This window comes from Phocoena phocoena, chromosome 3 (assembly GCF_963924675.1).
Source record: "Phocoena phocoena chromosome 3, mPhoPho1.1, whole genome shotgun sequence".
Taxonomy (NCBI): Eukaryota; Metazoa; Chordata; class Mammalia; order Artiodactyla; family Phocoenidae; genus Phocoena; species Phocoena phocoena.
Window position 1 is genome coordinate 37,842,315 of NC_089221.1, and position 12,099 is coordinate 37,854,413.

Genomic DNA, 12,099 nt, shown 5'->3' on the forward strand with positions numbered 1-12,099 from the left:
CCTGAGATATTGTTGGAAATAAAAATTCTCAGGCCCTACCCTAGGCCTAATGAATCAGAAACTCTGGAAGTGGGGTCCACAAATCTGTTCAACAGGCTCTCCAGGTAATGATAATTCATATAAAATATTGGAAAATACGGTTCCAGGTGATAGTAGAGGAACAACTTGGAAGAATTTGTTCTGCAAATGACCACCTGGAGCAGTGTCATCCCACTGACCTGGCCTCTCATCACGCAGAGTTTATTAGCAAAATTATACAGTTCTTTAGGGCACTGACTTGTTGGATCTTCTTCTTATAGCAGCTCAGCATTTGCCCTGAGTACTATTTATTCAATGTGGAATGGCCTGCTTAATATTTCCACCCAATTTAATATTTCCACCAATCCTAGCACTGGCCCCTTTACGTAATGACAAAGAGCCCTAGGCTATTTTTGCTATACTTTAATCTATTAGGCACACTGTTGACTGAACACTCTTTTAAAAAAATCTAATCTAATTGTACCACTCTTTGGCGTCAAATTCTTACTAGACTCTCATAGCATTTAGGCTAAAATACAACATGGCTAAGTAGGCCTGTGAGGTGCCATCCACCCTGACCCATGTCAGTCTCTCCAGTCTCATCCAGAGCCATTTCACTTATCTCTGTGCTCTAGTCACACTTTCCTTTTGTCTGTTCCTGAATCACGCCAAGCTTTTTCACACTCAGTGCTTTTTCCCATGCTGTTTACTTCACTATCTTACCTCATTCATTCTTCAGGTCTCTTCCTAAATATTAATTTTGCTTCTCTCCCACTCCCACCACATCCCATATGAATCAAGTCAGAGACTAAAAATCTCTTAGCAGACCTTCACATTTCCCTTCTTAGCACTTTAAAATTTTTATAATTTATTGCTTTCTGTGAACCTTGTTACTGTGTCATGCCCCTCCCTCACCCCTACTGTACTACAAGAATCATCATGAGAGAAGGTACCATATCTGTTTGCTCACTTTGTATGCGTGGCATCCTGTACCAGGCCTGACACATAGTAAGCATTCAATAAATATGCATCACATGGATAAAAAGTGGATTACTTGAGACTCAACTCACATGACACCTTAACTCCAAAGACTATTGGGATCCTACTTCTTTATAAAAGACTGTTGTTTCCAGCAGTTTTATTGATCAGAGTGTCCCTATCTACTTAAAAGGCTGGCATTCTTGTTCTGTTAATATATTTGGGCTAATGATTCTATCAGTAAGCATTTATGAAGTGATCTATTTGCTTTTGGACCCTTACAATCTAGGTTAGGAGTACACCATATTTCATGCACGACTGTGATTTACTTTCTTAAAAGACAATTTCAATGACTACCATTGCTAAAATTTTGCAAGGGTTATCCTTTTCCCAATGCACAGTCTCATCCCTCCAGCATTGAAAACTATTCTTAGGTGGACCGTAACCGAAACTAATTTCACACTTTGCCCAGCAAGGTAGTTTTCACTTCACTCAAACTAGACAATTCAATATTCCCCACACATGGCCACCTCTGGGCCTTTGCACATTTTGTTCCTGTCAGCCAAGAATCTTCTCACAATTAGGGCTCTTTTCTGGGGCATTTCTCCAGTGGTGATCATCTCTGCCTGTTGATTTCCTCTACATTCTTCAAGGCCCATTTCCAATGGATCCCAGTGATCTAACTAAACAAATCCAAGTACATGCAGTGATTCTTGTCCATTGCAGGTTTTTGTCAGATTAGTGGATCCCTGGTGACAAGCTTTTGCCCTGTAAAAGTGATTAATAGTGTACTTATGTCTTATGACATATAAGGGACACAAATACAATACAGCAAAACACTTAAAAAAGAACTTCAAGGAGGACATTCAAATGAAAATTCAAACATTTCTAAAAAAATTATATCCATACATCAACCAATAAAAGAAAATAGTAGAAAATACAACTCTACTTTAGAGCCATTAGAAACAGGTATCAGATATGCTGTCAATGATAAATGTAAACTGCAAAGAACTAAAGAAGGATTGGTGAGGACAAATCTTTAGCAACTCATACAGTCCTGAAACCATGAATACCCACAACAAAACGCAGGAAATTTCAGCATATACCACTGAGTTTTGGTACGGAAAGTATCACCGAGTGAAAGGGATACCACTGGGATATATTAAAATACAAAGATTGAAAATCATTAGTAAAAGAGATTTACAATAGGCAAAATTCTGTTTTTCTCCTTGGTTAAATTAACAGCCTCAAGCTCCCTACCTTTACTTGTACCTATCTCTATAACAGTACTCAGTTAATGTACTAACACTCTTCCCAACTGATCACATAAAGTATTATTCTGCCAGGAGCCCAATTTGTTAGCAGCTCAAGTGGCCACATGAAGCTAACACAAGGGTTATGGCACTGCTATTTTTCTATGAGAAAATCTCGCAGATATTCCCAGTCTGAGGGTTGCCCTGGCCTGAGAATGTTTGGCAGTACTACCAGTTTAATATACCAGAGTACGTAAAATTCAGCTCCTGGGAAGCAAAAGTATATAGTATAGCCGAATTGGAAATCTTTCCAACTAATTAAGGAACCATGTGGGAGTTTTGCTCATGGCATTCTCATTTGTAAAGGAAGGAAGAAGGCATTTACTAATAATGAAGAAAACCCATGAAACATTTTGATGAATGTATATTGATTTTAGAGCCACCTCTTCCCACTAAGAATGCGCTCAGTGGGCTTCCCTGGTGGCGCAGTGGTTGAGAGTCTGCCTGCCAAAGCAAGGGACACAGGTTTGTGCCCCGGTCCGGGAAGATCCCACATGCCGCGGAGCGGCTGAGCAGGTGAGCCATGGCCGCTGAGCCTGCGCGTCCGGACCCTGTGCTCCGCAACGGGAGAGGCCACAACAATGAGAGGCCCGCGTACCGCAAAAATAAAAAAAAAATTTGGACACCTGTAAATATTCTTAATCCTCACCGTCCCCTCTGAGTATCGCAGCACTGAGGCTTCTATGTGTGTGGCTGAAATACACAATAACAAAGACACAGGTCTTCCCATCATGGTGTTAAATTCCCTCTGAACATAGAGAATGTACACAATAAACAGATTATTATAGCTTGGGATAATCAGGGAAGGTGTCACAGTCTTCCAAAGGGAAGGGCAGAACCTGTGTAAACACTAAAAGGGATTAAAGTATGTAAGGAGGGAGGATGAAAGGTTCTGGAGGCAGGTCAGAATCATTTGGTTTGTTGCGAGAACAATAATTATGTGGCTGGAAGAGAGATTTGGCCGTGAGATCCATAAGAGTTTAAAAGTTGGTTTGGCATCATTCGTCCTCCAACCAAATTCTTTTTGAAGGGCATATTACCATGAAAGTATATGTATTAGCCATAATCACTTTATTTTAAATGACCTGAAATTTGCTTTCTTGCAAATGGGATTTAAGTAGCTTGAAAATGAGAGCAGGTCTTAGTGTCCAGCCTTTTGTCTCTGGTCATAACCTTGCCTTATACAAATTTGGAAGATTAGACTGATTAAAAATATTTCTGGGGAATAAGAAATTTATGTGACAGTCCTGACTATAGTCCTTCATTTACAAGGAAAGAATAAGTATCTATGGATTATGAATTAAAACCAAGGAAATAATATTTGTCTGAACTGACTTGGTTTAGGATATAGTGTTTTTCATATGATTACATAAAATTGTATAACTCAATATGGTTTCATGCAGGATTACATATAACTCACCTGTATGGTTGAGAGACTACTTACATTAAACTGTACCTCCTTATTCCAAAGGGATTTTAATGGACATCATATAAACACTTGCCAACATGATAAAATTTTGTCCATTTGGATAAATTTGGAATTTCAATTTCTTATCATTATTAAATGAAGAATCAGTAGTTTTTACAATTTTAGGCAACAAAATCAATATTTGAAGCCCAGGGCAGCACTGGCTCACTGCCTTGTGCTCTATCACTAGAAAGCACAGTCTGTTTAAACAAATCATTCCTGCACCTGCCTTAGATTTATATACACTCTGCTTCCTGGATTCAGAAGTTATTCAGTGTATAAAGTTATTTCAATTTGATAATTTCTTCATACAATTAAATATTTGTTGTCATGTTCAAATTTCACACTAAAAATCATTCCTGTACATCAGGTACACCAAGGGAGTTGAAAACTTCTTACTCTAAATTCATAATGTGTTTTGTGTTAAAATTCTTGCTTATTACAGAAGGAAAATTGTACACCTAAAAGCTGCTATAACTATGATTATTTGACAGGAAAGAGAGTGACAAGTTTAGATATAATAGTAGGCGTCCCAGGGGTGCCCAAGTGTAAGGACTAAGATACAACAGTATAAAGACACAGTGATCTAAAGCAGTTTCATTTCAAGACTAGATGAACTGTGGATATATCTAGAGAAGGTAGTAACTATCCAAGGTCAGTTTAAAAAAAAGGAATGGTCACTGTGAGCAGTATGTCTAGATAGGTGTTTCCCAAAGTGTACATTAATCACTTAAAATACATGTGGGGGGGCTTCCCTGGTGGCACAGTGGTTGAGAGTCTGCCTGCCGATGCAGGGGACACAGGTTCGTGCCCCGGTCAGGGAAGATCCCACATGCCGCGGAGCGGCTGGGCCCGTGAGCCATGGCCGCTGAGCCTGCGCGTCCAGAGCCTGTGCTCTGCAACGGGAGAGGCCACAACAGTGAGAGGCCCGCGTACCGCAAAAAAAAAAAAAAGAAAAAAAAAAAATACATGGGGGTTTGGCATAGAGGGCAGAGACAAAATGTTTAATGCTCAGGGCACACAAATTTATAGCAAAAAACCTTTTCAATTCATTGTTTCAATCAACATTTCCAAACTCAGTTGACCAGGAAACAATTATATACGTAATTCAACAATAAACCATATATATGTATACATATGTGTATGTTTATGATTAATTTCCATTACCTGTGGAAGAGGCTTTGAGAAGAGCTGAGATTTAAAAAAGGTCTAAAAAGCTGCTAGACTAGGCCTTACTCTTCCTTCCTCATGTTCACTTAACTGCTTATCTGAGATGTCAGAATATCTGATAGATATTCTGAGGCTCCTCTCTCCTACATGGGTTTACAATTGTAAACGATGATCCAAGGATCAAGACTTCTGCAGGTCTACAGAGGTCAGAGAGTAGAGTGAGAATTTTCCTGATGATAAGAAACTGATTTCTTTGAGGAGAATGATTGCTCTTCTCTGAGTCCCTTTCCCAGCCCGCTTTGGGATAGGGGAGGCTATCTTCTAACACTTGACCTGTCGGGGGAGCTTCAAGAAAATCACTTGGGGATTTTTGAAGTAAGTTCACTAGTTGAGAGACGTGAGTCTGGGGTCTGATCACCTCCGAAAACATGTAAATAGCCTGTGGACACTGGGGCCTGACTCCTGCCAAGGAACTGAAGAAGGCTAGACACAGGCTCCTCATTGCTTTGGTGGAGGAGGCAGCAGTGCTGAGAGATGCGCTAAGAGAGGGATGCATGAGGGCTTCTCTGTGGACCAGACCTGAGTGATACAAGAGGGCCAGCATTACATCTTCGGTCCTGTCCAAGAGTGCCCACTGGCAGAGCAAGGAGCCCTCAGCAGAAAGAGGCTGCAGATGACTGCCAAATTCTCAGGGCCTTTTCTAGGGAAGTGCAGGGACTCAATGGGGCTCACCTAAAATGCCCAAAGGATCTCTCAAAGAAAGTGCCAGTTTTACTTATCTGCCAGACCCACCCAGGGACACTAGTTTAACAGCTCTAGCAGGTGCATCCAAACTGCCTCTTCCCTTCCCTTTCCTCCTCACTGCTATCTTCCACATTGATGAGAAGACATAACAGCAGCTCCTAGTAGGCTTATAATAGGAGAGAGAAGTGAGCCTACAGGGCAAGCCCAGCTTTCTCACTCCTGGCTCTTCCAGCCCCACAAAGTCCTGGGTAGGGATGCGGAAAGATTTAATTTGCCCAGGAAAGATGAACCTCACTAAATAAAAACCGTAACTGGAGATAAAAATAACAAAACAAAACAAAACCACTGTGTTTGGATATTTCAAAGTTGAGCTTCTTCAGTAACCAGTAACAGAAACTATGCAGACTGCTGGTAATCCAGAGCAGAGCATCAGGGGAGGCACAATTTAAATACTATGCATTTTACACCATAAAGTCTATACCTAAGAGAAGGGGGAAACATAGCTGTCTGAAATGTAAAAGAATACAAAATATGATAGCTCATGAAATGAGCAGCATACTATGTGCTTCAAGTCCAAGTTTAACCTGCAATGTGACAATATAAAGATCATCACACATTTTTTTGGTCAAGAGAGAAAGTAATAACAATGAGGATGATCGACACTATAACCCTGTCAGATTATCAGCATTGGTATATTGTGTAGATTAGGATCTCATAATCAGAGGACCTTATTCTACTGCTCGGGATGATAGAACTACTTAAACTTGGAGGATCCAGATTGAAGAGATGTTCCCTGGGAAGGAAGAATTAAATGACTCTGAGATTCCAAACTAAAATAGTGGGCTAGGTGACTTGTAGCAGACTAGACTTAAAAATATGTTCACCTGAGACAAAGAATATGGTAAGTGATGGAGAGGAATGAATTCTGGAGCCAGATTAGGTGGTTGAAGACCAACACATTCTGAAAGGCTACTATAATAGCTATTGGTTACAGCTCACTTCTTTTGCATCAAAAATATGTTACTGGATACATGGCAGTGAAAGTAGTATCACTATTAATTTTGCAGACGTCCATGGCAGATGGTTCCAATTCCTAAAGACAAAAACTAACTACAAAAATAATTAATCAGTTCCTCAAAAAGTTAAACCTAGAATTATTATATGACCCAGCAATTCCACTCTTAGGTATACACCTAAAGGAACGAAAATAGGTACGCAAATAAATACTTGTACACGAATGTTAACAGCAGCACTATTCACAGTAGCCAAAGGTAGAAACAACTCAAAATCCATCAACTCATAAATGGATAAACAAAACATTAATTAACTAATTAATGGAACATTAATCAGCCGTAAAAAGGAATGAAGCACTGATACATGATACAAACTGGATGAGCCGCAAAAATATTTTAAAAGGTCACGTATTACATGATCGTATTTATATGAAATATATAGAATAGGGAAATCAATAGGAAGAAAGCAGACTAGTAGTTGCCTTGGGATGGGGGAGGGGAAAATGGGGAGTGACTGCTTAATGCTTAAAGGATGAAAGTGTCTTACAACTAGATAGTGGTGCTGCTTGCATAACATTATGAATGGACTGAACACCATTGAACTGTACACTTTAAAACAGTTACTGGTGAATTCTGTGTTATGAGTATTTTATCTAAAAAAACCCCCAAAGTGGCCAAATCACAAAGGAAGCTGCAAGCCAATCATACATTATGCAGAACAATTCTGTAAGACTGAATTGAAAATAAGACATTTATTGTTCATAAAAGTATACATTTAAAAAAGTAACACAATGTCTTTAAGACCTAAATTATGCTGAGTAGAAAATGGAAATGGTATTCTAGAACCAAACTTCTTGACAGATCTTGGTTTGGAGACCAAAAAAAATTATATTTCTTTAATCAGCTATTCCTGACTAAATTGCTTCAAATGTCAGAAAGTAACAAAAAGTTACCCCAGTATCCTTGCCCTCTATTAAGCACTTGTAAGATCAAGAATTTGATGACTTGAATTATGAAGAACATCATAACATATTTGCATGTAAATGTTTATGACTACATAGTTGAATAACTTGGGTTGCCAAGTTAAACGTGGCTTATAGAGCAGGTCTAAGAACATAAAAATGGTGAATTGACTTAATAGGCAATACAATGCTAATAAACGCAGTCCTAGAAATTAAAGATTGTTTATTTTATTTTAGTTTTTATTTTTTTAGCGTTACGTGGGCCTCTCACTGTTGCGGCCTCTCCCGTTGCGGCGCACAGGCTCCGGACGCACAGGCTCAGCGGCCATGGCTCACGGGCCCAGCCGCTCCGCGGCATGTGGGATCTTCCCGGACCGGGGCACGAACCCGTGTCCCCTGCATCGGCAGGCGGACTCTCAACCACTGCACTACCAGGGAAGCCCAAGATTTGTTTATTTTTAAGAAAATATGTAGCAGTGATGTAGGCAAAAAGGAAGTGGGAAAGAGCATTTTTATGAAAAGCAATACCCACTGAAAGGGAAAAAGAAATAGTGTAACAGAAACATATATGTAGTCTTATCTCAAATCCCCATAAATTTAGCCCAAATTCTATTGAGCATATAATTTTTACTAAAAATCACGATTGTATGAAGTTTCTTTCCCCTTCCTATGTGCTTTGTTCTTTGCAGTTTAATTGGAGGCTTTATTTTAAAATGAACCTTGAAGCTATTTTGGTGGTTCATCTTTTCATTACTTCAGTAATAAGACATCAGCTTGCTCACTGTAATAGTTGGTGGCAGCGTAATTAAATTCAAGGGAAATAAAGTATCTAGGTTCCCTTTTTTCCTATTGTGTGACTAAAGTGTTGAACACTTCTGTAAATAAAGCCACAAATGGAAGATCTTTGGCTGTTTTGTGAGTAATTATGAGTCTAAGCTGTTATCACTCACCAAGAGACGTATTCTAGAACTATTTTAACCATTACTTTCTGTCATGTTCAACAGAGCTCCCACATTAGAAAGTCTTCCTTCAGTTATAAAACATTCTTATTGGGCTTCCCTGGTGGCACAGTGGTTGAGAGTCCGCTTGCTGATGCAGGGGACACAGGTTCGTGCCCCGGTCCGGAAGGATCCCACATGCTGCGGAGCGGCTGGGCCTGTGAGCCATGGCCGCTGAGCCTGCGCGTCCGGAGCCTGTGTGCCGCAACGGAAGAGGCCACAACAGTGAGAGGCCCGCGTACCGCAAAAAAAATCGAAACCAAAACAAAACAAAAAAACAACAAAAAAACCCCACATTCTTATCTGTCAGAAAGTTACTGATATTTGGTGAAGATTATAAGTACTGGCTGATTATCCAAGGTCTAGTCCCAACCAAAGTAATTCAGCATATTAAAAAAATCCGATGAATAAATCAGTGAATGAATTTACTTTTTGTCTCTCTTTTGAGAAAAGTTTAGAACACCAGTCATTTAAATTAACATATTGTGCATGTGAATGTATGATAGCAGCTGTTAATATGCATTTTAAAGAGGGTGTGTGGTGACTTATCTAGCTACAAGGGCAACATATGTTCAGCTATGCATATGGACTTAATATAAGTTATGATTGTAACATGCAGAGAGGCACAGAGAGACGTGCAATGTCTGCCTTCTGCATTTAATCAGCTAACAACATATTTTCCTAACTGTATAAGAAAAGTCTTTATATTATCTTAACTTGAAAAATTATAGAACATGAACCATGATAATACCTTAAATTAGCTTCATACATTTTGAAACAGGTAACTATTTTTTTCTGTGAATGAAAATTCAGATTTTTTTAAAAAATATGTATTATTCAAGAGAGAAATTGGAAACAAAAGCTACGAGGACCACCTTGAAGACACTTCAAAATATGGAAACAGATTGTGTTTTCCTCCTTTAAACATTTTATCTCATTGTAGTTTTGATAGAGGGCATAGTTTAGTTATCGGAACACAATTAAGTTTACAAACTAGCTGACTGAACGTATTAGAGATAAAACAAATTACCTTCTCTTGATATTGCCGCCTTGAAGAATCCAAAGACTGGATTAGAGCTGTGGCGTGGCCAACAAACATGGCGTAGCAGGTAGCTCCCACGATCATGCTCAGCATGGTGATCCAGAGGTCAGACATGCTCACTGGGGCCTGGGCTCCGTACCCGATGCACAGCATGTGACTCATTGCTTTGAAGAGTGCGTATGAATACTGCTTTCCCCAAGAGTCATTCTGCAGCAGAAGAGAAAAGAGGAAGTAGACTGAACCATTAGGATAGCAGAAGAAAATCCATGAAAAAGTATGACCCGTACACAGAAGCATTATAACATTCTTGTAATGGAGCATTTACACAGGTACTTCTCCCCAGTAGCTAATCACATGACGATGTTTTTCAACGCTTACCCAGAAAAATGAAATAGAAATAGTCTACTGTTATAATACACAATCCTAGTCAGTTTTTGATGTGTTATTTTAAAAACTAAACATTCCTTTTGGGATAATGAATGAATGCTGATTAGCTCATTTTAAAGTTTCCAGGAAATCTGGTCATTCTCTAGCAATATATTTGCAAGCTGAGAAATGCTGCAGATAGATGTGAAGCAGATAGGCCTAAGTATAGGAATTTTTATCAAAACCATGATGTTAGATTTTGAAAGTCCAAATGGTAGACTTGTGTAGTCCCTAGTCCTATATGTCTTAAATGAAAAATAAACATAATTTGGAAATACAGATCTGATAAATGAAAAGACTTCCTTGAAGCCTTTTCTGAGTAATGTGAGTAATGTTTATTGAAATTCAAATGTCAGGGTTGTTGATGGATGAATCTTGTTGGCTTTCTATAAAATAATAAAATAAAATAGAATAGAATAAGCAAAATAACACCTTGGCAGACACTGAAAAAAAAACCTGACTTCAGAGATTAGTTATTAGATGCAATTTCTGATGTCATTTCAAAACTTTATTCTAAGCTCAATTCTACAAAAATAAGCTGTTCAATATGTTTTATATAGTGTCTGATAAAATTTAAAGGACTTTTTTGATCAATTTGTCTCAAACTCCCTAGTCCAGGATGTACATAATTTATGAGACTCAGTGCAAAATAAAAATCTGAAGCGCTTTAGTGCAAAATGTAGGGAAAAAGGATACTGTTAAAGATAATAATATATAAAGACTTTTCCTTAAAATATTTTTTTACTTATAAAACTTAGGAAAATAGTGCTAGTTGAGTAACAACACAAATTTACACATTTCAAAAAGTGAAATATTGCTGTCATAACTATATAAAATACAAGTAATACTATACTACTGTGATATCTTGATTGATCATAAAATTTTTCTGGCATAATTTTCTGACAAATTCATTCCTTAGGTCATCAAAACTCATACAATTAATAATTTCATCTTCAGTGATAAAATTGAAAATGACATGTTGCTTTTGGCTAATGCAAGATCACAAATAATTTCTGATACATTTTTAATTTTGAGGAAGATCTTTCTGTTGATGCAACTGTTACTGGAACTATTAAGAGTATTTTATAGCCTGGGACATTAGGATAAATTTTTGATAAATTATTATTATTATTATTTTTTTTTTTTTTGCGGTATGCGGGCCTCTCACTGTTGCGGCCTCTCCCGTTGCGGAGCACAGGCTCCGGACGCGCAGGCTCAGCGGCCATGGCTCACGGGCCCAGCCGCTCCGCGGCATGTGGGATCTTCCCTGACCGGGGCACGAACCCGTGTCCCCTGCATCGGCAGGCGGACTCTCAACCACTGCACCACCAGGTAAGCCCCGATAAATTATTTTAATGTAAAAATTTTAGTACATTTGGAGCTGATAATTCTCATGGAATACATTTTAATTAGGATTAACTCTTCATATAAATCACATTCATGAAACTGAATGTGATTTTTTAAATTAGTTTTTATTTTAAAATAACTATAGATTAACATGGAGATTGTAAGAAATGATAGAGAAATATCTCATGTACCCTTCATCAGTTTCCCTGAATGGTGACATCTTGCAAACTATAGTGCAATGTTACAACAGGAAATTGACATGGCTACAATCCACTGATCTCATTCATATTTCACTAAATGTGTACTCATTTTTGTATTTAGTTTTATGCAGTTCTATTACGTGTAGGTTCCTGTATTCATCATCACCGTCAACGTACAGAACAATTCCATCACAACAAAGAACCTTTACACTGTTTTTATTTTTATTTATTTATTTATTTTGGCTGTGTTGGGTCTTCGTTCTGTGCAAGGGCTTTCTCTAGTTGTGGCAAGCGGGGGCCACTCTTCATCGCGGTGCACGTGCCTCTCACTATCGCGGCCTCTCTTGTTGCAGAGCACAGGCTCCAGATACGCAGGCTCAGTAGTTGTGGCTCACGGGCCCGGTTGCTCCGCGGCATGTG

The 12,099-nt window shown here is 38.7% G+C and overlaps 1 protein-coding gene across 1 annotated transcript in view; it reads right to left on the minus strand.

Moving 5' to 3' along the window:
* The window catches only part of HCN1 (hyperpolarization activated cyclic nucleotide gated potassium channel 1), a 368,449-nt gene that overhangs the window by 103,906 nt on the left and 252,444 nt on the right, over positions 1-12,099 (minus strand). The window contains exon 4 of the mRNA XM_065873350.1: positions 9,695-9,913. Coding sequence (XP_065729422.1) covers positions 9,695-9,913 — 219 coding nt within the window. The remainder of the gene's footprint in view (positions 1-9,694; positions 9,914-12,099) is intronic.